The sequence below is a fragment of the Catharus ustulatus genome, chromosome Z, assembly GCF_009819885.2.
Source record: "Catharus ustulatus isolate bCatUst1 chromosome Z, bCatUst1.pri.v2, whole genome shotgun sequence".
In the NCBI taxonomy this organism is placed as follows: domain Eukaryota; kingdom Metazoa; phylum Chordata; class Aves; order Passeriformes; family Turdidae; genus Catharus; species Catharus ustulatus.
Genome location: NC_046262.2, coordinates 16331703 through 16357375, shown reverse-complemented (window position 1 = coordinate 16357375; position 25673 = coordinate 16331703). Strand labels below are relative to the sequence as shown.

The 25673-nt window shown below is 39.4% G+C and overlaps 2 protein-coding genes across 2 annotated transcripts in view; both read right to left on the bottom strand.

Annotated features, from left to right (window-relative positions):
* Nucleotides 1-25122, bottom strand: part of ITGA1 (integrin subunit alpha 1) — a 72002-nt gene extending 46880 nt beyond the window's left edge. The window contains exon 1 of the mRNA XM_033085099.2: nt 24589-25122. Within this exon, the coding sequence (XP_032940990.1) occupies nt 24589-24616 (28 nt within the window). The 5' untranslated portion in view covers nt 24617-25122. The remainder of the gene's footprint in view (nt 1-24588) is intronic.
* PELO (pelota mRNA surveillance and ribosome rescue factor) lies at nt 13986-18693 on the bottom strand. The gene is made up of 2 exons (XM_033085100.1): nt 17773-18693; nt 13986-16636 (listed from the first exon to the last, which is right to left on the bottom strand). Exons 1-2 carry the CDS (start codon nt 18496-18498, stop codon nt 16205-16207), a joined length of 1158 nt encoding a protein of 385 aa, XP_032940991.1. The 5' UTR covers nt 18499-18693; the 3' UTR covers nt 13986-16204.
* Nucleotides 25123-25673: the final 551 nt, after the last annotated feature.

Sequence of the window (25673 nt, the reverse complement as noted above, 5' to 3'; positions counted from 1 at the left end):
TCTCAAAGGTTAAAACTGAGCCTCCAGTTTTATCTTCATGTTCTTCAAGAAACGAGGCACTGCAGAAAACCTGGGACAATGTCCCTCTCACTGCAGACTTACACTGAGCAGAACGTGAGCTGATGCACATGCCATTCTTTGCTTAGCACAGCTTGTACCTATACATGAAAGGTTAACACTCAGTCACCAAGACGACAGCACAAATATTATTTCTATTACAAACCTGGAGTAGTAGCTCATACTTGTCCAGTAGCCACTAATAAATTCTTTTCTGTTTTATTTAATGAGTTCTTTTAACTAAACGTTTGTGCTGTCTGGATAGTTATTCTACATCCAAACCATGATTTTTCTGGGACTTGTTCACAAGTGGCCTGGCTGGCCACTCTAACCTTACAAACACAAAATCGGAACCCTTACTTTCCTAAAAACATGGATACAAACATAAACCAAATTGCAGAACAAAGCCTAACACCTGGTTCTTCACTGATGAGAAACAGATCACCACAAATCACCCACAATAAATGACATCACGAAGACCAACTCAGACAAGAGAAGAAATAAACTTAGTTAGGGTATTTTAACTGTATATGGTCTATGGCAATTAAAAATTGCATTCTCCATAAATAACAATTATCCTGAGAAATAAAAATGCTTTCTTGCAAGAACAGGAAAGAACAAATTTACCCTTAGTAATGGCTAGGCTAACAAATTGGCTGTGCACTACTTCTCCCTGCCAGCATGTGGTCAAGAAGCTTTTTTTGTTTCATTTCACACTTACTGCTACAGCACTTTAGATGTTTTTATCAATTCATCTGTATTTTGCAGGAGACTGAAACAAAGTAGCTCTCGGTGCACAAAGAAACACACCCAAACAAGTAGAAATGTTTTTCATCAGTATGCACAATTGGAAAACACAGGGAAATTAAAAAGTTAAAAAAAATAAGACCGCCTCCATCCTGGAATATAAGAGAGAATGCAGATATTTAAGCTGAAGACTAAAATAAGATTCAAATACTGCACAGAGTTCTCATATATTTAGACATCTTGGAAAACAAATTAAAAGAAAAATTGCCTTAATGTTTGTACAGCAAGTATTGCAATCAATGGTGTTGTAAAGACATTTTAAAAATCTGCAATCAGAACAGGTGTGCAATACAGTAACAGGGTACTGTGGATGTGATCAAAATGTACTGACACTATAGGTGATATTAGATACCCTAATTGTAAGACAGTAAATGACTGCCTTTAAAAGTATTTTACATTGATGTTGCGAAGACTACCTGTCCTGTGATCTTAGAAAACCTATTAAACTAATCAGCATAAAAGGATGCAAGTGCGGTGTTGGTCAATGCGACTCAGCAAGGGAAGCATTGCTGCAGCCTCCCACGCACACAAAAGCTTATTTTCAAACTGGTGGCAAATAGTATCATGCTCTGCAATCTGAAAACTTTCAGTTGAGGAAACTGACACTGCAGCGTGTTGGCATCTGCAAGCCTGGGCTGCAGCTCTCAGCTTGCTGCAATCAAGCCCGCCACAGAGAACAAACTGTGTCCTTAGGTACACACAGCACTGTGCCTTGGGAAATAAAACCTCCTCAAAGCTTTGTGGATCCTTTACTGCACCAACACAGCACCATGCATTTGGGTCAGGGCTGGGCTGCACCTGGCTGGCAGCAAGGAAGATTAAACATGTGCCTATTTGCAGTCATACCTATAGAAACGCTATTTTTAAAATAATGGCTCAAACATGTGAAAGAGGACCAGCAAATCTACACACTCTTATTTTTTTGCTTCACTTGTGATAATGTCACTGCAGAATTACACAGCCTTTCCCTAGGAAAGAGATTTAGCCACTGACATGCCAAGTGGAAGAAAATACGACAGCATTGTACAATTGCTGTCTGTGAACTCAGAGGTCACAGTGCTCTGGTCTGCGGAAGGCCAAGGAGGCTGAGGCAGGAGTTCTTGTTGCATTCAGTTCTGCCTGGCTAAATATCAACATATTCCAAATAAAGCTGAATATATATATAAAAAAAATCAACTTCAGAAATTTTTTCAGTAGTGCTTAAATCGAGCCTTTTATTTTTCTGGGCTACAAAAGAACTTTTGTATGATTTTGCCTCCAGCATTTTTTCTTTAATCTTTAACCTTTGAAGAGCAAAAGACTGACTTTCTGGAAAGAGATTGAATAATTAATAAACCACTCCTTATTAAAAGTAGATAAATACCCCAGAAGACCAAGAAATATATATTTGAAAGTAATTCCAGATGCAGTAGCCAAATGCTTTTCAAAACCAATTAAATGCTTTGTACAACCCATTAAATAAAGCTCTCTTTGCTGGTTTTGTACTAAGTATTTTGTGCTGGAAAATAGCTTTATAATGCAGTATCAAGTCTGAAAATATACTGAATCAGTGCTTTGTAATGTGTACTAAATGAATTACACTATGCACCAGGCAGAACTTGGAAATTTAGTGGCAAAGACCAAGAATATGTCTCCCACTCAATTACCAGTAATCAGAATAAAACTATTTTGCTCAGAATTTGGAAAGTGGTTCTGTCATCATCACAATCCTTAGCACTTTGCAGTTTCTCACCAAAGAAAGAAAAAAGTCTTAGAAATATGCAGTCACATACAAAGAACTTTACGAAGTCTGCTTCTTGACTTGTGCAGATGTACAAAGTCTTAGCAAATTTACTGGCTTGATGAAAGTGAAACAACTCCTACAAAATGTTTTGTCTCCAACAATTTCCAGTCCATCTTTTGGACGTAGTTCTTCCATCAACACATAACTCCATACAAGTCCCTGCAATCTTTGTATTCCCTCAATGTCCATCCTCCTTTGCTGTCAAAGACCATTCCTCACAAACACCCCACTGGAAATTTCATTTCCTACCATTCAGCTTTACATGCAAGCCCCATATTTCAGGCAGAAACCATAGCTAAAATGAACATGTATGTTGTTTTCTGAAATAAAACCCATCAGTAAAAGTCAAATAGGACATTTGCTTAGGTTTTCTACAACCACTTTCTCAGTTATGATGAATCCTAGCTTTGCTGGCTGATGTTCTGTAAGCTTTCCATTGTGCAGCCTTCTTGAAACTAGCATGGTAGGTCAAGTACACATTGTGCTGCAGGAAACGCAAGATACCAAGCCCCAGATCCACTTCTTCCATAGTGGTGTTTCATTAGACTTCACACTGTTAGTTAGGCTATTTTTCCACACAAGCATACTTTATAGATTACAGGACAATTTTATTGCTCTTAGCCTAAAAAAACCCATCTCAGCAGATGCAATATGAAACTTACTGTTTCTTTTAAACAAGTATATGGTAATTGAGTATCAAGAGTGCTATTTTTCTTATAATGTGAAATAATTAATGAATATTTCTAGGCATTCATTTCATGTTTCCTACAAAATTAAATTCTGTGACACTTGCTTAAAGGGAGGAAGCAAACCCAATCTTTTTTCATTCTTAAGCAAATAGCTGCCATACTTTTTCTATCTTATGAAATCACATATATCATGTCGCTTCGAACAATAGTTCCTCTAACCTTCTGCCTATGAGTCAATCCAAAGATGTAGCTTGTCCAATAGGCAGCACAAATGATTGAGAAGGCCAACCCATCACTGTCTGGTTAAAAAATGATACGATCATCCTTATATAGTTCCACTTTATTATGGTTAGAAATTGGTTATTGTAAATGTACCTTTGAATCAGAGATGCATTTTACAATACAGAGTTTACTTCAGACTTGAAGCTCAATGAAGAAAAACACGTGCAAGGCTATGGAATTATATCAGAAATTTCAAGGCAGAGATGTTAAATGTAATACGTGTTCAACAGTAAGAGTCATTTGTGATTCAACAGAGGTTTATTCTGAGAAGATGGAGACTGGCGACTTTTGTCATTATGCAACATGCTACCTCTTTCACAATTTTAGCATGCTAATATAGGAACTAAGGAAAAAGAAAGTCCTGAATACTTATGACACTGGTGAATCCTTTGATTTCAGGAAATCACTACTTGTCAGTGTTCAAATGTGAATTGCAAATGGCATTGTCTACATATTTTAAAGTTTGTTTTGAATCCATGCTTTGTACTTGTTTTTTCCTCAGCAACTTGCAAGGTCTCTTTGAAAAAAAACCTGTCAAAACCCAGAAAAAATTCTAAACACTGCAGGCAAATAATACACTTCTGAAGGTAGATACATTACCACTGTGCTGTTATTTATATATAAAAAACTCTAAATAGACTTATTTAAGAGAGTGTGAACCACTGCACCAGAAAAGGCCCCCAAACAAGTCACTCTCTCTGATAAGTCTATGCTTTGCCAATCTACTCCATCAAATATAAAACCAACTATCTATAAAATGCCCCAGGAAAGAAATTCCTTTCAAGCTTTGTGGGAAATTTGATAATCTGAGAACTGATGCAAAAGCAATGCCTAACTGAAAACTCATGCTACTATCTCCCTGCCAGGACTGCAAGTACGATCCTTTCTCACCCTGAGAAAGGATGTCTCAAGATTACTCCTTGAAGAATTGAAAGACTACTTGCAGCAGCACATTCTCAGTAAGTGATTAACAGCATGCTAAACTCTGATATCTTAGATCAGCGATACAGAAGATTGATTGTGCACATACAATCATTTGGACATAAGCATTGACCAAGTGTAGAACCAGGTGAGGATCTAGCTGCATGTAGACAGACTTCTCTCTGAGAGGAGAGAACCTGATGACACCACAGAAGGGTCTCCCTGAAAGCTATCTACCTTTGCCTTCTATGCTGTTTACAGTCAAGTATACTTTGCCATCAAATCTTGTTAAACTACCATCACATTTACCACTGAATTTCGTCAACTCACTGTTTTATATCAATAACATATATTGGTGTTCCACTCATCTGAATGAAGTGCATCACTCCATTTGTTTCATGGATGAAGGATTTTTTTTTTTTTTGCCTACCTGACTTGGTTCCTTTTCCCTTTCCTTTCCTCCCTCAGCTGTTTTCAGAGATTGTCAGGTGATTTTTCTCAAAGTCTTAAGGTACTACAACTTTTTCCATTCCTTCACAATGACGACTAACTCCTGTCTTTCATCGCCTTAGACTTAGCATAATCATTGGCTTGCTCTCGACCAAATCACTCAAGGCTTCAGGAAAAGAAGAAATTCTCCAAAAGGAAGTGCAAATATCCTGATATGATCCACTCACACCCAGCTAGCTAGAGTATCAAATCTAAGCCAGTTTTTACACAATACAACAAAAACATAAACTGTCTCCATAAAATGCATCAATATCAATTCAGCTGTGATCCAGTTTCTTTTGGAGCGCAATGGAAGGGAAAGAAGCTTATAAATATCTAGGTTTTCCTTTGGTCTGAAACAATTTTGCTAAGCAGTGATTTGGGAGGGGGATCCCAAAAGCAAGACGTAAGCTTGACCAAACAAAAATGACACAGACAAGTGGGGCAGAGACACACTTCAGAACTAAATCTCAGACATTTATATTTAAAGAAAAAATCAGCTTGCAAAGCATAGTCAAGATGTATAGAGACAACTTACCTATTATTTACCATAATAAAGCAGCTATCATAATTTTCTTTGTAACACAACAGTAAATTCATTTTTAGCTGAACCATGTTCTAGTACAGTAGGAGGAAAGCTGTTTCTGCAGCTTCTTATGTCATGGATACAGAGAGTTCTTTTTCCCTGTTTGTATGTATTCCTAATACAGCAGAGACCTGAAAACTCTTAAAGTGCTTCTTAGCACTAAGACTTAGTTTATTCTTCAGACAAACTTGTTATATAAAGCTAACAGGTTCCAGAAAAACATAAATCAAAATAATGTTCACTAAACTGAACTCCATTTAAAGGACACAGGGAAATAATACAGTAAGTCCAACACAGAAAGCACCTTTACTAATATTAAGTACCCAAGTTAAGTTCAAACAATTAAAAAAAATAATTTTATGTGCAGCTTTCTGAGAGAAGAACTGCAGAGTAAGGGACAAAACCTACTGCCACTAAAGGCAAATTTTGAAGTTTAAAAATGCTTGACATGTAGCTTGGACTAAAAATATGAACCATCATCCAAATAACTTCTTTTTCCTATAGTCAATTCTTTGCAATGCATCAAATATACTGTCAATAATATTGTTCAAGACTTACTTGTTTTAAAACTTTTTATCCTATTGGTAATAAAAAAATTACTACAGTGAGAATATAGTTGATAAGAGATTGCTACAGGCAACAATGGAAAATAAGTCACGTATTTTTTGAAATGCTGGAATTTCTCCATGAATGGTCCCCAGATGCTAGCGTTCTCACAAAGGGTCACATGGAAATGCCTTTTCATCCCCAGCTGCACAGAACTGAAATGCCCGCAGGGAAAGCCAGCCTGTCCTGCAAGAGCATGAGGGAGCAGGCACTGCCTGTTTGACCTGCTCATAGCAAAATCCTGAACCTGTTTCAAGCATGTGCCAGGATGGGTGATCACAGTAGCGACTTTCTACTAAGACATACAGAGCCCTCCTAGTTTGAAATCTGTGACTTTTCACTGATAAAGAGAAGATAATCCTCAGCCAGTTTGTTTCCTTAGTTGTCTCTACCTAGGAATTAATTGGGATGAGAAATCTTTTATTGTACTGGACAATTTAAAGATCATGGCTCTGTGATAACATAAAGTTTACACTTAAAACTGAGAAATCCAAGCAGAACAAGAATGTGGAACTGCAACTTACCACAGTGATAATTAAATACAATTTTCCATGGACTTAACTGTAAAAGTAGCTGCTTAATCTAGTAAGGCTGCAAAAAACACACACGTGTTATGAAAGAAACTGCACTCTAAGAAATAAAAGTTTACTCATTTGGTCAAAGAAGACTAAAAGAACACCTGGTATTGCACTGGTCAGTTCCTAAGACTTCTACGAAAGGTATCTTGCAGCTTAGCTCATTTTATGGTCTAAGATAATCACAAAGACTTTCACAAGTTTGGTGTGTTATATCATAGTAGCTCATCTCCAGTCTACCTGTGACATGAGCATAATTTACAGGCAACAGATAAAACTGAACTTTCTGTAAATTGATTCCTATACCAGTAAGCCAGGAAGTGGCATAGAGCATTCATCAGTGACCATGAGAAAAAAAGAGACAAAATCAATATGCCAACTTCCCACTGGTATCACTCATGAAATAAGAACAGAAGATACACCTCTAGCAAGAAACTTACTCCCTGAAATAATTATAAGTGATATGTTTGGAATAGAATATGGTCAAGATTGGTGACTTTATCATTTCAGAGTGCAGTTGGAAAATAAAGCAATTTTATAAACTGCAGTAAAATTTGACAGGCTTTTAACATTCTTTTATGTGGGTATTGTTTTATGGTGAGGATACTTTTTTTAAAGTGAAAAGCTAATTAATTCTCCAAAAGTCACCTCATCACAAATTATCAATACTGACTGGCAATGTACTGAAAACTTTAGCATAATATGCATCACCAGCACTATCAACTATTTTTTAAAGACTCTAGCACTCAAGTATCAGTAAAAGCATGGACATCTCTTTTTGTTGTATCATTGCTGTAGGGATTTTTCTGGTAAAGCAGTTGAAAGCACTGCAAAATTAATCTTAGGTTTTTTTAATTGCAAATCTTCATTTTTATTGGTCAATAAACAATTCAGGGAAATTTGGAACCAGCCATGGAGAGATTATAAAAGGAAGGTTTGTTTCCCCCAAAAAATTGGAGCTGGATTCTAGAGGTAGAAAAACATCCTGTTTTTTAGATGCAGTTTAAGATAGAGTTTTGTACATGAATTACTGGCACTAATAACTTTCATTTCCCACCCATACCACCGAATTACACCCATGATTTTAAAGATATCTGGCCAGGCCTAGTATCCTTGTGACACCAGGAGTTCCATAAAGAACCTGCTACTCTTTCTTCCAAACATTTGCGTCACCCTCAAAGAACTACCATAGAAGTTTTATAGTGAGGAAATTGTCCAAACTGAATTGAAGTTTGCAAAACTAAGGTCAGTTTTGGGATAATTTAAGAGTGACTCAGTCTTTTAAAGTGAACAGGACCTACAAGTCTTAAAAGAGATCTCCTGAAAAGGTACAAATGAACCTCATGTCACCAACTTACATCCCACAACACTCCTGTTACATGTATATGCTATCTTACCACAGATTTAACAGCAGTCTTATGCAAGTAGCACCTCAACTATAGTTTCAGCAGCAGAGGCTGGTAGATCACTTCCAGCTTTTCCTTCCTGCCCAGCTATAAGGCAGTACAGCAGTGCTAATGCTCAGCTCTTTGTATTCTTCTTTGATCTACAGCTCTTTGGATACCACAGTTGCCTTTGTAAGAAATAGACTTTTCCAAGCTGTGCTGATAGATACAGAGGATCAACTAACTCAAAGCTCTCACTTCAGAATTACTGGAGAAAACATGCTTTCTAAAGAAAACCTATTTAAAGATCAATTACTTCAGTATAAGGCCTGTTTACAAATAAAACACTCAAAGATTATTTTTTAATAACCTTTACAGCTCCTGGAGGACATCTATCCGGCAGAGATGGAAAGTACTTGTTAAACCCTTATCAGGTACCTAATTTAAGCATTTTTGCATCATTAGTTCAGACAGCTAACCCCTGTCTGACAGGAGGTCAGTGATGTGGTGCAATGTGGTGCAATTGTCGAGATGTAGTGTGAACATATGTGCTAAGAACTGAACAGATATAAACGGCAACAAGATGCTCTGATGGAAAAAAAAAAACCCAGCGAGTGCTCTGCTTCTGTGCCTAGCATGGGTACAGGACTGCTGAATTGATTCCTGTCTGTTGCTGGCAACTACATCACATTCCTCAGCGTAAACAAATTTCATATAAAAGTGACCTTTTGCTCTGATTTTTTTCTGACTGGAAGGCAGTTCCAATTTCTCATTTTTTCAGTAGTAGGAACTTTCTGCTCTCTAACATACATTTATTTCTTGCCAGTCCTTATGTCAAAATAAAAGTGCTTAAAGTCACGAACAAAGCAATTTTAAAAATGTTTTAGAAATAAGCAAAAAAAGCTCAAATTCAAATTAATACTGCCTAAAGCCCTACGCAGTTTTTTCAGTGATGATTTCCACACTCTTTCCAAAAAACCCCCTCATCACTTCTAAATTTGAATTACCTATTTAGACAAGAAAGACAAATCTTCAAAATTAAGAAAGGTTGGACTCACAGTTGTCAACATTAATTTTCAACATTAATTTTGTTTTTTCTGAACAGTTATCTTTATTCATAACAAAATACTTTGTCTCATAAGAACAATACACAGGACCATGCAAATCTACACTTGGATAAAACAAATGCAGACAGCTTGAAACAGTTTAGGCAGTCATAATTTATCAAGATCACTATGCTTGACTGTGTAATTACAGAGTTTTAACAACTGATTTCTGGGGCTTTCTAGAGAAAAGGCCTAAAAATCTGTGATTTGACTGATTTGACTTACTAGTCTGTTTGTCTCAGCTGAAGAACCATTAAAAACCACCGACAAACCTTATTACATATGATTTCATTTCTCTTTCTCTTCTCACCAGGTACCCTCTCAAAAAGTTCGTACAGTTTACTTCAATCAGCTTTGGGTGGTTTGAGTTTTTTTAATGTCTGACTAGAAATTTTTCCTTTGCTTATCACACAGACTGCCAACGCAACACAGTGAGGTCTTTGTTTCACGAAGCAGTATTTTTGAAAAAGAAGGTGGCTTTCAGACAGGTATGAAAGGAAAACAAAGACAGTTTTCACGTCTCAAATACAGCAATAGCAGGGTGTCCGGAAATTACTCCATAGTGAGAAGATTAGCACAGTCTCAGTATCTCTAGACTCCATCTCGGGCTCAAAGCTCCTCTCCCCCAGACACACACGCAGAGCTTAATCACATCAGCTGGCATCCTACCCTCAACTGAGCATGAGTTGTTAGAACTGAGTACAGATATTCCAAACATTCACTGCGTCTCCCTTTGGGAAGAACTCACATACTCAAAACAGCACCTCATGTTTTCCATTAAACCATAGCTTTTCATCTTTCCTCACAGCTCTGGAACTTGGAACAGCTCCCTCAGGAGACAGCTGCTCTTTTTCTGCCTCTCACCACTGCTGTCCCAGTAGCTCCTACATACAGCCTTGCAGTGAGGGCAGCCAGTGCCCCAGGGGACTTGACTGCCCTGGCAGACTGCCGAAGTTCACCCAGCACTGTTTCTGCAAAGTCCATTTCAGCTTCTCTTAGTCAATCTATCTCAGAACAGCAATTTCCACTCAGGAGAGGAATAAATTATATGGGATACACCAGTTCTCTTTACCAAAGGGAATTTGTCTTATGGTACCTGTTGTGGCAAGACAAACAAATGCAATTAATTAATTTCTTTCACACCCAAGCAAAACTATTTACCTTAAACACTTGAACACTGTAGGTCAAAAGCAATTTTCTTCAGCAAAACCTGCTGTAGCTTTTAGAGCTTCACAAACCATTTAAGGAAATCTCCATGAGCATTTAACAACTGTCAGACTTCCTGAATTTATCACTTGCTACCAAGTTCCTCCTACAGTAAACAAATCTTCAAGCCTTGAAGATAATTATCAACCCTGCATCCCGAGCCAATCCTGCAAGCTACCAAAGCAACTACAACCCAAGAGTCAACTTCACTTTTTCTCTTACTAAATACAAACACACATATCTTTGCACATAAACCTTTACAGTAAAAAGCATGTGAAAAGTATATGTTCTTGCCAAATAAAAAGTACTGCATGGGAAAAAATCTACTCATCTTCAAAAGCAGATTTGCTGGTTGCTGTCAGGTCCAAAATCTTTTTGAAACATGGAACACTATTCAGGGCTTTTTTTTTTCTGAAAAGACTACAGATTAAGCATGTTAGGTAGAATAGTCCTAACTTTCAATTATTTTCCTTTCATGTTCAGACCAGAAATCTGAAAATCGCCTCCCTCATCCCATGAGATATCATGCCTGAGCCATTTGTGATTTAAATATCTCTGACAAGATACACAAATATTTATTTGCTCAATGTGGGAGTTGTAGTTACCAATGACACTGACAGAGAAGAGAGCACCTTTAGCTTAGTGTTTACTATGAAAGAGAAAATGGCCTTAAGGTTTGCATGTTCTGCTCCGTTTGACTTCTTAAACCCCTACACTCTTTCTTCACTATTCCAGGCTTGGCTTCGACTAGAAATTCCATTTTGGACCAGAGAAAACACTTCCCATCATGTCTGGTATGCACATTCCTAAAAAGGAGGACTGGTTTCAACTAATTAACATTCTCTAATGGAGCAGCTACTTTGCCAGAGGATTAATGATCAGCTCTAATTTGACTTCTAAGTAATTATTAGAGCAGCATGAGAGCGATTACATTAGCTGTGAATGCAGCATTTCCCAAAAAGAGGGCAATAAATTAAAGACTGATATAGCAAAAATCTGACAAGACCTGGCAGGGCTTGAAAGTTGCTGCTTCATGTTGCATTTCCCAGAAGACACTAACTTGGAAGGAAAGGCTGCTGTGATACCACTCCCCTTTCTGTTTCTTACATAGCCCTCAAGTGGGACAAAAGGAAGAATTATTTTCAGACAGAAAAAACAACTTTTGATTTCAGAAACCTTTTTGTCACATTTTATTTTAGGCTAAGACACCTTAGGAGTCTATTTTTTCCCAGAAAATCTATAGGGCATCTCTAAAACAGTCAAGTTCACAAGCTGATGGCGATATGCAGTTTAGTTGTTAGACTAAAGACATGTCTTTCCATTAGATTCTGAATCATGCAAGCAGTTACCCTCAAATCCAAGTCAGTGCCCCATTTAAGTCAAGCATAAAACATGTGGCAGGACTAAACATTATACTTATTCAGCAACTTTTGGGCAACTGTCATACAAGAAGCTTCACAGCCTGTGTTTACCCTTTCCACTGCTGAAAAAGCCCAGGCTCAACCTCTGTTGGAGTCTGAATTAAGAATCATAATTATCACAAGACTCAAATGGTTTGACATTTTCTTAACCCTAAATTTGCAGAATAATGAAACACCAAAATATTCTTTCCCACACAAAATCTGAACAAAACAGTCCCTAAAAGCAAGTTGTGGCCATTACAGGAGAAAGATACCAGAAAATTTTCTACTGCAATACCCTGTCACCACTCTCTCCCCATTATCTGCTAAATCAAATCAGAACTGAAAAATCTTAAGATTAAAGCAACTAGTGCAAGGATAAAAAATCAAGTCAGAAGTTCTGCTTATCTAAAAAGTACGTAAATATGTACTTTTCTGAAGTCATTCCTTCACCTTTTTTGTTATTATGTCTCCTGTAGGGATTCTGATTTTAGGTTATAAGCAAGGATTTCTAATTGCAGACCTTCTAATTGCTGCTTCACATTTTGAAAACTGTGTTCTTAGGTCTTTTGTAGAATCATTAGACAACACACTGCAGAAATATGTCTTCAAGTAACACATTCTGACAATATGGGGGTTCTTCCTGCACAACTCTGTCTATTCCTTTATGAAACAAGCTTTTTTGCTTTAAAAAGAGAGCTATGAAAATCTCAGAGAAACAGACTGAATGGACTGGGTGATCGGAAAGACACATGCATATGAGTACATTTTTCTCATGTACAATCCAGATGTGTAATTCAGTTTCCAGAAAGAAATTTGAGAGGTCAAGTGATATATCAGTCCAAGCAGAAGTGAGCTGCAATGTACTTCACTTAACAAGACAAACCAAGGTTAGCAGCTCAGGAGTTGCAAGAAATTTTCAAAGGATTAGTTTTAAAATTCAGGGCTACTTAACCTGTGAGAGAACAGTAGCAAATGAAAATTTAGACATTTACACAGCTCTAAAAACATCATGTCTACTCCCATCACAAACTAAACTGATGAGCTATGGGCTCTTGTTACACTGGTGGTTCAAAGCTAATTTATTACTAACATTTTACTGATATAGGGGTAAAGACAAAGGAAGATGAGGAATTCCCTAATCAAATACTGTTAAATGCTTTACAATTTTACTGAAGGATTTATCTTTTGCCTTGTAATTAGTAGGATTATTTTGGTCTCTAGCTGGTAGTGACCTTGCATTTTGTATCAAGTTTTAGCTGATTAACAACCACAAAAAACTTATATAAGTGGATTTAAATGCCAAAGGTGACAAAACTGACAAACTGGGGCCTACTCCAAAATACAAATTTGCAAGAGAGGCAAATGAATAAATTAATAAATTTATTTGAATCACTGTATAGCACAGCAGGGTTCATGACCAACCTAATTTCATACCTTTTAAAGCCTTCTTCCCACCAAATGTAACAAGCTTTAGGAAGTCCTAAATGTGTCTTCATTAATTTTGAACACTGAAAAACCGGAAGCTAAACCACATTATTAATTCACAGAATTATGTCAGAATATAATCCTAAACCAAAATGCATTTTTTTAGTTCACGTCTGTTTAGCTCCAAACAACAGACACAAAAAATATTTTCCCATGGCTCTAGCACTCACTCCTCACTCCTTTGATCTGCTGATAGCATGCCTCTTCTGTGCAAGTGTTATCTATACAAACAAACTAAGGTCTGCATTGAGCAAGCAACTTTGTCAATAGGGACTTTTCAACTAATCAAAATTCCTTGAAATGTGGAAGATACTAGCAACCTTGGAACTTGGCCAGGTCAAGCATCTGCAACTACTGAACACAGCCCACTTTCAATACCAAGCCCTTAAGCTGTTTCCTGAAACAGGATACATTTGTATACATAGTGATTGTATATTTATTTTACAACAAAAATGCTTCCCCACAACTAAAAAAAAAAAAAGAAAAAAAAAAATTAAAAAAAAAAAAATCCTTTTCCTTCCATACTTTGGGCAACTCCATGTGTATTTCTTTCTGAAATGTAACAACATGAGAGCAAAGCTAAAAAAACAAAAATACACAAAATATAAAGTCATGGCAGAGTTTTAATTCTAAGTGTAAATAATGCAAAGAATCAAAAGAATCACTACTGTCACATTTCCTCAGCAGATTAAACAAAAAAAAATGCAACAAAATGGCTACTTCTTTTCCTTGATGGTAACTACAGGCACAAAACACAAAATCACCATTGTAATCATTGTAGTACACAGCAAAAACCCTTTATAACTTCTGGTTTACAATGGAATAATTGCAACCAATCTGGTCTGATAAAATAGCAACCCATCCCACAACCAAAGAACAGTTTTATTTGTCTCTCAGAGAGTTTGTTGAGAAAAACTAAGAATTTCTGGTGTACTACAAATTAGAATATGTCATTTGTGTACAGCTGCAACAAATTGGCATTACTTAAAGAGAATATACAACTATACCATCCAATGTTATATAAGCTTGGAGAAAATAATGACTTATTTAGATAGGAGTTTTTTTCAGGTCCTAATTTGCTGTATATAATTAATATTTCCTGGTCAATTTCTTCTGCTTTCTATGTTTTTCTTTACACTAAATAAGATATAACAGGAATCAAGGTGCTTTCTAGCTAAACGAGTGTATAATAAACATAGGCGAATTAAAAAATAATAAATTAAGCAGTCTTAACTGCTAAAGAAAGCCTGAGCATTCTATGACTTGTGGCACCCAACACCATTTGAAGCTCAAGTAACATAATTTAGGTATGCAAGCTGACTGTAAACAAGTGTCACAATGGGCTTGCTGTCTTCAACAAAAGAAGAATCGAAGTGTTACAGCCCTAATGTAAGTTCTGTTCAAGAACTTAGACTCTGTGGATCATACAGAAAAGGGGAGATGGCTATAATTCAAAAGTACTTGTCTATCAGGTTTAGACTGATATTTCAGCTATCAGTAGATAGTATTAAATTCAAAGGATTGGCACCCATGAACATAGGGGACTACCCTAAATATTTTTTTCTTTAAATTATTCTACCCAGACTAGGAGTTTCAATGGTTTTGTTTTTTAATGTTCCATTCTTACGACCCTCTCCATAATACAGAATTCTTCTGTCACCTTCCATCATGTTTAAAAAAGTAATGCCTATTTACACACACAAGCAACACCATCAAATTTTTGTTTGAAACAATACAACCATGGGTTACATCTGAATCTGAAGCCAGTTTTTGCTTCCTCAAGTTATGATATACTGCCCAGTGAAGAAACAAAAACCTTTTGGGCTCTCACTACTTTGAACTGATCAAATAATTGAAAAGGTACTTTTAACTTTTACAGTTGCCACTACTTTGAGCTGAAGTTTGATTTATAATTTTGTCATCTTCATTTCTGTATCACAGTTTATGCTTGTTTTTAAAGATATATGCAAACAGAATACCAGATTATGAATTTACCGAAACTATTTGCTATCAAAAGATTCATTGTGGAAACTAGAGTCCTGATTTTCTAAGTTTTTTCCCTGTATTTTCTCAAAACTGGTGCTAAATAATGCCAATTTAGCAGAATACAGTTAATGACACCTCTTTAGTCTTCAGAACAATCTCCCAAGGTAACAGCACGCAAAGATAACTAAATGCTTGTACTGAGATTCACCATTTGTCCTGCATCTACCATCATGTTAGCCAAGAAATGTTAACTTAAAAGGATCTGACTGCTGAAAGACTATTTCAAGTGTTTCACAAAAATATTTAAGTGGTTACTTACATCACCACACAAAGTCCTAAGAGATGATATTGACCTCATTCCTTTGACACACCTTATGAAGAATAGGGAGCTCTTATGAAGACCAAGCAGTTTTGACAGATCTTCCAAAAAGTTTATGTTTATTTTGCAATACTCTTTTCAAGAACTTAAACAGAAATAGTCTAACATGAATTTCTCCCTGTTAGTTTATTACTTTTTATCTACACATTTCACTAAGATAGTAGTCTGCTTTAAAATACAGACTAAGCAGCACTGGGGAGACATATTAGTTTCTTGTACTGCTGGTGGTCCAGAACTGCAAAAACAGTCAGCTCAGCACAGCATACCAATAATTATTACCATAGATCAGATATCAAGTAGTGTGCTGAGTAAAACTATATAAATGTATGTATATGTTTACTATGAAAACTTTTTAATTACACATCATGGTACATCCACACACAGTATTCAGGTTGGGAGGACCTTAAATGTCATTTCAACATGACATGAAAAATAAACTGTGGAATGAAGTCACTGTTATCAATCCTCTTCAGAGCTAGATTCATCTTCCTGGTCAGAGAGCTCAGCAACAGGAAAGCGCAGAATAGCTGCCACCCCTGTCAGCTGGCCCAGCTGCTCTCCAGACACATGGAGGCTGGAGAAAATGCGTACTGTGCCCATGTTCTCCCGTACGCTATCTACCAATTTAACATATCGGGCACGTGTAGCCACATCCTGATGCCGAAAAAGCTCGTCACTGATCAGCAGGGTATCAATGGCCATGGCTTCATTGGCCTTCTCCACATGTTTCAGGCCATAAAAAGCCCGGTCAGGTTCGTGCTGCAGCATTTTATAGAAGTCATCTAAGGCTTTCACCTCACCAGCTGCCTTAGTGTCAGAAAGACGACTAGTTACAGCTGGGTCGCAGAGGGCTTCCTTCAGTGCGTATTTATGTCCTGAGGAAGAGTGGACCTAGAGTGAAAACAAAGTCAAAGGTTTGGTGTTTTTGAATAAAAAGGACCATTTTCTTCATTAATCAATCCCAAACATCCTCCATGATACGTAATATTAATCTTGATAATTATTTGAGGAACTTATCTCCTTCTTGAAACACAAATGATTCTTTTCTTAATCTCTCCTGCAAGCCAAAGCCTACACCAAATCCCTTCAATTGCCTTACAAGCAGCACAAGAAAACTGCCTCTCTTATTCAAAGGCTGGGGTAAATATGCGAGCTCAGTGGTTCCCAAGGCAATGTTACTTGAAACTACCAAGAGATAAGTCTCTTTTTCAGAGTATTCAGGAAAAGGAAGGTCCCTCAACACTGCAGGCATATAGTGTAAAAGCATCAACTCTGTGCAATTATTATGGTTACAAGGCTGTAAAGTACCTTAAAACTTATCTCTGTTCTCACTTTGTTACACATGGAAAAAGAAAGTTCTTGGTGCATTGGGTCTTCTAGGTACTGGGAGCATTAAGCACTGAGACTCACTTCACTACCCCTGTCCCCAGATCACCCCAGGCCAACTCCAACCCAAAAATTATACAAGTAGCCTCATAAAGACCTATTTTAGGCTCTAAATATGCTTACTTCAGTATAAGGCTAAACTCCCAGACACTCAATCAATGAGATGACCAAGAAATAAGGAAAAAAAAAAGCACAGCCTTTACCTATGTACTACAAAATTAACAACAAAATTGTAGCTAATTTTTGTAATACAAAATTAACGAACCTCTACCACATCCAGGTACTTTTAAAAAACATCTTTAGAAAGCTGTTATTAAACATGCAAGCTATCCAGTGTGACAGAGTAACAGTGCAAACTATTTTCCAACTTGCACTTCACACTTAATTGGAAAGTAAATATGGCTTTGCAGGGAGTTTAAATTATCCAACACTTTCTCTACTCCACATTAAGGTATCCTAGGTAGAAACCATCCCTGTACCATGCGTAACTCCTTTACAGTTTGTTTGGTATGAAAGTAATTCCCTCATGATGCTCAGTCAGAACTCTGTTTTCTTTAATGACTTATTTTTAACTACCTTTTACTATCATACACAACTTTCAAGCCTCTTTTACCCACTCTGGAGACTGCTTAGATCTTTACCTGTAGGAACTTGGATCTGTTCTCCAGCAGAAGTTTGTTGTCAGTCTTGACTGCCTGCTGGAACATGTAGTCACAAAACTGCTCCCGCACGAAACCTGGGCTAGCCACCAGTACACACTTCACCACCTCAAAGTTGATATGCCTCTGGATGGCTTGCACTACCTGCTCGTAAAACCTCTCCAGCGCCCGGTCGTGCTGACTACAGTTCCCTTTCCTCTTGCGAGGGATGTTCACCTCCACTTTGGCACGAGTAAGCGTCATGCTGGGGGTGACCAGGCAGACGTGAGCCAACCCCTCCTGCATGACCACAGCCGCCACATCGGCGCTCCAGGCCGGGTCGCAGGCCTGCTCGATGCGCTCCAGCACCACGCTGTCCCACTGCTTCTTCGCCAGGGTGAACTGCCGGTTGGGCTCCAGCTCGATGGTGTGGTAGGCGCCCATCTTCACGTACTCGTTCTCCTGGATGTTCGTGCCCTTGACTCGCAGCTGGCAGGCCTGCGAATCGAAGTCGATGGTCTCCACGCACAAGGTGAGGGTGGTGCGGATGCGGTTGCTGCCCACGCTGCCCGTGGACGACTCGGTCTGAACCTTGCGGATGGTGGAGGCGCGCAGGCTGTCACCCACCTGCAGCAGGTTGTAGGTGTGCCACATGTCCTCAGGCTCCTCAGGGATCAGCGTCACCTGCCCCGCATTATCCTTCTCCAGGTCCTTCCTCACCAGCTTCATCCTGGCGGTTCCTCGGGCCGCTCCCCGGCCTCCCCCGTGCCGCGGTGGCAGCGGGCAGCAGGCCTACCCTGGGAGGGAAGGCTGAAGGCTGGAGCCGGCGGGACCGCACACTCCCGGACGGACGGACAGACGCACGGACAGACAGACGCGCGGCCTTCCAGGAGCGCCCGCCGCCGGCCCCAACGCGCACGCGCAGCGCCCACGGCGCACGCGCACAGGCCCCGCTCCCTGCTAGGCGCCGCCGGGGCGCGCCCCGCGCGGTCTCCGCAGGCACGGCGCATGCGCGGGGCGCCGCGCGCGGGGAAGCTGGCGGCGCGTCCCGAAGCTCCATCCTGCGGAAGGAAAAGTGCCCGGGCGGTGTGAGGGCGGGGGAGTGGGACGCAGCCGTGCTGCTGCCGGGTGTTGCGAGCACTGGAAGTCGGCTGCTGCCTCGCCGGCAGTGGGGAGGGGGTCACCCCCGCGTTCGTTCTTTCCCTCCCTCCAGCGCTTCACTGTTGCGGTCCAGACTCCTAAAGTTTTCTAACACCGTGCCACACGTTTCAAAACACGAGAGGAAAAAAACAAACCAAAGCCAAACGGCCAACGCCAAGCAGTTTTGGAAAGTTACAAGCACAGGTGGCGGAAGAGGCGAGAGGTGCAGAGCCGTGGTTCAGCGAGTGCCAAGGGCAGCGCGGTGCCCGCCCCCGCAGCCGCCGCCTGAGGCGGAGCGGGGCGGCCGTCTCCCGAGGAAATGAAAAACAGACCTGAACTCGTACTTGGACGCTGCCCTTAAACTGAATTCCGGCTTAAAAGGTTTTGGTTAAGTTTGTAAGTTACATTTCAGCCAGTGCTGAACCTTGACCGGCTTCCTTCCAGTTCTGAGATGCTAGGGAGGCAGATAGGCACGTTTCAAACGGAGCTGGATGTTCACATACAGAAATAAGATGCCTTGCTAAAACACGTATCAGTTCAATGATACTGAAAAGAAAATGGACCTGAACCATCACTACACAGCTGAATTTGCAGCCTAGACAAATTTAACAAGCCAGAAATAATGAAAAATTGGTAGCACTATACAAGAAGGGAGGAATATTGAAGAAGAGAAGGTTATGTGAGACCTCATAGCAACCTTCCAGTATCTGACAGGAAAGAGGGCAGCTGGAGAGTTCCTTCATCAGGAACTGCAGTGACAGGACAATAAGTAAAGGGTACAGACTGAAAGAGTTACATAATATGAAGAAATTTTTCTTTTAGGGTGGTTAGACACTAGAAAGGTGTCTAATCCCTGGCTGCCCAGGGAGGTTGTGGTTGTCCCAAACCTGGTACTGATTGGACATGGCCTTGGGAAAGCTGGTCTAATGGGAATTGTCCCTGCCCATGTCAGGGTGGGTTGGGACTAGATGATCTTCAGTGACCTTTACAACCCCTTAAACATCTATAATTCTATGATTCCAAGTTCTGTAAGTTATTTTTGAAACAGTGTATGGCACTAAAACCTCCATTTAAGAATGAATGTTGCAAACTTAGAACAAGGAAAAGAGGATAGAGAAAAAAAAAAAACCTTGCATGAGAAAAGATTAAATAAGTTGATAAAGTAGGAACACTAATGTTCTGTGCTAAGTGTGTCAGGGCAATTACAACAGAAACATTAAGTTTGAAATGACTACAGAGTCTGGTAACAGAAAAACATGGGGGCATCTTCTTTCAGATGAGAGGGTGGCTACAAGGAAGTTTCTGTTTTCTATTAGCTTTTTTTTTTTTTAATAAAAAGCCCACTGTGGTTTATGGAATTTGCTGACTTGGAAAGGCTTTGGAGTCAATAACTTAATGAGATATAAGGCTACTGTGAGCAAAAATAATCCCATATCTCCCATAGTGGTGTACCTATAAATTTTGCTTAAGTATCTAGCTCTAGTCAGTTGTGACAGGACAGTAGTGAACTCAGATCTGGCCCAGTAATGTGCATTCCTTTTCCCTAAGCTTGATACTGGTGTAAAAACAACTTTATCAGATATTACATAATAGGATTTATTTATCAGACCTCAGACTCTCTTCCTGTGAGTACACATGCTTAACTCTCTTAGCATGAATAGTTTCACAGAGCCAAGCAGGACCACCCAAGGGAATATAACATAAGCACATGTGCAAGTGTTTATTTAACTTGAACTTGTACATACTAATAATTTTGCATTAATGTTTTAATGCAACAACAGAGGCAGAGAACTTCTGCATTCAGCTTTTCTTTAGAAGGGAGTGTGCATTCAACTTTTAGAGTTCTTTTCACTTATCTACATAAATGCTGAATGGTGAATTTATGGCAATTTTTTCTTCTTTATGTTCTTTGCAACTATAAAATTGCAAGGGTTGACCTCATGCTATTCTTTCAAGAAAAAATAGTTGTGCATATTTAACTTCCACATTCAAATGTATTTTACTTTTTATTCTTTTACTGCTGTGAATTTACAAACTTTTCTGCGCTTATTCATTCCAGTTGCATTTTTACAAGCAGCCTTACATCCCTGTAGATGCAATGTATTTTAGATAAAGGTTGCAAGTTGGCATCCAATATACCACCTAGTAGAAAATAAACATTCAATTCAGAAAAATAGGCGACTTGCTGCATTAAAAAACCCCCACACAATAACACATGTGCATGCACACATGCACACACCCCCACCCCTCACACCCCAAAAGCAAAAAACTCATAGCAAACAAACAAAACCACAACCAAAGGAGAAAGACCAGCTTTGAAATGAAGTTGACACTCAAACCTTAAATTGACTGCTGCAGAAAGAGACATTTTGATATGGGCCTTTTCTCAAACAGCAGGTTGTAAGATTTATAGAATTACGAACACTGATCCACAAATATTTAGTGGCAAATGTAAACTTCAATGATGTATCCACTATCAGCAGAACCATGGCCAGCTTACAAAGAGAAATATTTACTAGAGATGATGCTTTGCCTACTCTGGTAAAAAGTAAATATAGGGTATTATTATTTGTTTAAGTATGTTGAAGTATGACCAGTAGAAGAAAAACATCTCAAAAAATTAAGAAACATCTCAAAAATTAAGAACTTCTAAGTTTCTAAGTTCATTCTAATTTTGCTAATGACAGGGAGAGAGATGAATTTGACCATGGTAGAGACAAAACAAGTGTTTACACACAGTTTTAACATAAAAGTTCAAAATTGCATAGTCTGCTCCTGTCGTGGCAAAAGATTGAGACTATGTGTAGGACCTAAGAGTTCTTGTAATAAATCACCTTTCAAATATGATTTTATAGGTATTAATAATTGCAGCAATTTGGCTTCCATCTTTGGACCTTTTTAAATACAGTGCAGGATAAAATGAAAATGGTGATACCATATATTCTTAGGGATTTTGGAGCCATGCTGGTTATCTAAGGTTGTTATTCTGAAAATGTTTGAGACATGCTTTCCTATATATTCAATTCTTGGTCAACTTCTTAATGAAGATGGGTTATGTACAGATTTTAGACAAGGAAAGGTCATTTTCATAGGAAATCCCATCTCCTTCATATTATAGCCACTTCAGCTAGAATTCATGCAAACATGCTCACATTCTGGATAAGAAAAACTAATAGGAAAGAATCTCTAAATTAGGGGGAAGTCTGCTAAGAAATGTTGGACATTATTGTTACAAGAGCAAAGGAAGATACGAGAGACAGATGAAGAGGGAAACTACATGTTTTCATGCTTTGCCTTTGTCCTGTGACTTGTCCTGTCTCTACATACTTGGGAAAACATCTTTTCATGCTTTGCCTTTGTTCTGTGACCTGTCCTGTCTCTACATACTCTGAACAAAGACCACTTCATTTGTGGCATACAGTTCTGTCTTTAGCTAGTTATCTCTTCTGTTATAAAGGTGAGTATAAGAAGACCATCATCAATAAGGAGAGGAGTCCAGGAGGGAACAAGCTTTGTGTAACACTGTTAAGTGAAGAAGTTTTTAAAGGTAATGGAACCTTTTAGACTGACTTCTTCATTCCTCATCTGTTGAAATGTAGGGCTGGAGAAAACTTCAGCATATCCCTAGTCAAACCACTTACATAGAGGCCAGCTGAAGTAAACTCAGCCATCACTTATAGCTGTTCATCCAATTTAATCAAAAGTCCTGGTGAAAAAGATTATACAGAGGTGGGTTTTTTTAAGGTAGCCTAGCAATTCTTTACCTGAAGAGTAAGAAAATTCTGAACCTTTCCTAAGATTTTTGCATAGTCAGTTACATTGTTTTATTTTGTCTTTGGTTGGATTTGGTGAACCAAGTATTCATCAGTATCTTTGGAACCCAGCATATGCAAGCCATGACTGAGTGCTCTCACAAAACAAAGAAACACATCTGGAATAATATCCTCAACAATAATACTTGGATAAAAAGATATATTTGAAATGTTCAACATTTTGCCCTTAATGTTTCTCCCACTAGATAAACAAGCCTAACTAATTCAGTCTTTTGTCACAGACAATTTTTCTCAGCCCTTATCAGGCTTCTCAATTCTCTGTGCACTTTTGTCTGTTTGCATGCCAGACCTTCCGTGGTCAAGATTCTCAAAAGTCGCATCAAACCGAACCGAAATAAAAAAGAACAAAAATCTGTATAAATACACAAATGTACACAAAATCTCTATGTACCTCCTTTACTCTTGGTTCTTTTTGTCTGCTAGGGCCTGCCAGATTATTTGCTGGTATTTTCTTTAAAGGAAGAACAGCATGTAATTTATTTTTAAATTAATTTTAATGTCACTATATTTCTCTTTGTGAAAGAACCCCCTTGTCCATATTTTTAGGATATATTGACTTATATAGGACTACTTATTTATCAGAGACAATTTGAATCCTTTATCTTGTATCTGTAATGCCTCTTCTTATGTCTATTCTCTTTCCTACCAGTCTTTTAAGAAAGAAACCCCCATGACACCACCATCAAAAAAGTAACCACCTGGCAAATCTGGATGACACTTGCTCTTGAAATGTTTTCCTATGTGACAGTAAACCTTTTTTTCATTACTGGGAAATTATCTGTCATCATTACCAATGGCAACTCTGCAACTCTGCAGGGAAGTTGTGGCACAATAAATTGTTGCTATTTTACAGTGTCCTTCTTTGAAGGAACACAAACAAAAACATGTTTTGGAGTATGTCACTGCAGTAATAATGAAGACAGTTAAGAACAACAAGTAAGTATGGCATGCCAAAATGCCATATTCAGATTTTCACATTTTCCTGTATCTATTCTGTCTTGCCCAATAAGCACAGAGGGAAGAGAGGAAAACTCTAGTTTTGCCTTTTCCCCACTTGCTGCTGCCTGCATTTAGACAATTCTTATGAAATTGATTTCTTCCCCTGTTTCAGGGGGGAACCACTTCAGGTTCACTCTGTGCTACTTGCCTGCGCAAGAGCTGCTGGGGAGTTCAATGTCCAAGTTTCCAAGCACATGAATCCCAGCATTGTCTTAGCTTCTTTCCCACTTCTTGGATTCCCCTGATTTCAGATCCAAAATTTTACTACAGACTGACTAGTTAGGAAGATTGCTACTTGGAAGATTACTGCATTATTTTTTCTAGGAAAGTGAGTAAGTCACTAACAATCAATGAACCCCTAAAAGGAAATATTACATATTCCATCTCTGCATGAACTCATCTTTCTGAAGTGAGTGAGTGGTTCCTCACTTCCCTTTTACCAGTCAGAAGTCTGAAAGCCAAACAGAGGAAAGCAAAGAACGTACCCTAATTAAAAAAAACCCGCCCAAACCGACCAAAAACCAAACCAACAAAAACAAATAAACTTGTTTCTTCCAACATTCAATTACAGTATGCCTTCTCTGCCATTCATCCTCATCTAGCAACTACCCCTTGCCCCCAGATTCTAAAACTGGTTTAGGGATTAAAGTTCCCAAAGAGAAGCAAGGTCCCTGAGAGCCCGCGGCTGGAGGGCAGCTCCAGGGGCGCTCCCGAGGTAGGGATCGGGGCAGGAGGGCGCCGTCCCTTGGGTGCCAGACCCTGCCGGCTTCACCCGCTTCCCGCCGGGAGAGGGGCTGCTTTAGGGACTCGAGTCTTCAAAGCAAGACAGAAACAGGGCTTTCCTCACCTGTCAGCATCCAGTAGGAGGCAGCCATGCCTGGCGTCCTGCGAGCCGGGGCTCGGGAGCCCGGGCGGAGGGCAGCGGTGTCGGGAGCGGTCCGGCCGCCGGCGCGCTCGGCGGAGCTGCGCTGCCGGTGGAGCTCAGCGCTCTGCACCGCCCGTCCGCCTCGCAGCCGAGTTAGGCATTTCCTGTTTGTTATCCAGTCTTTACGTTGCTTCTTCGCATTAAGAAGAATTTAGCTTCCTCCCACCACACACAGTTTCCCCCCACTCACACCTCTAAAGGTCTCTGAGTTTTGGAAACCTCCCCGTTGAATTAGCCCAGCGTTAGGATGTACAAATAAAGCCAAATCTCCCCTACTAAACACTCTCGGAGAGCACAGCAGACCTTAAAGGGACATCTCCCCGCTCATAATTAATAAGTGTCTCCTGCCGGCCAGCCCCCGTCCCAGTAGGGCAGGAGTGAGCTGGGTGTGCTGCACAGCCACCTCTCTCGCCTTATCTACAGGAGAAACACATCGTTGAGGTACGGGGGTGTGTTTGACTGCTCGAGTGTAATTTCTCTGACATCACCCCTTAAAAACGCACTCTTACGGCCGGTCATTTGCCCGCAAGAGGAAGCCAGCCACCCCCTCCCCATCCTCGGCGGCTGGGAGACGCAGTAACTCTTCAGACAGTGGGCGATTTTCTCGAGTCTTTGAGTCCTCCTGTGCTTTGCTGCGTAGAGGAAATACCAGACAGCTGCCTTTGCCCTCATCTATCGAACGTTTGCATGGCATGCCTTCCTACTCTCCCTGCCCCCAAAAAGACTTCACAAATAAATTACTGAATAAATAGCAAAGGTAATAATCAGCCAGATTCAGGCTCGTGAGCCGGGATTTTCAGGGTTTGTTGCACACCAGGAAAGGAGCAGTTTTGCAGGACTTTCTGAGTTTAGCAGATTGATGCTCAAGTGGAGTGGCACCCCTTCAGCAGTGTATGAATTCCCACATTGGATCTGGTGAAAAATAATTTTATTGTTTATAAGACAATATATAAGAGAACCCATAGTCCCTCAGGCAGGAAAAAGGAAAGCCAAAATATGAGGATTTG

Coding starts and splice junctions, on each gene's coding strand:
- PELO (XM_033085100.1), bottom strand. CDS start 18,498: ATGAAGCTGGTGAGGAAGGACCTGGAGAAGGATAATGCGGGGCAGGTG. Junction 16,637..17,772: donor ACAGATCCAAGTTCCTACAG/GTAAAGATCTAA, acceptor TTTTCACTCTAG/GTCCACTCTTCCTCAGGACA.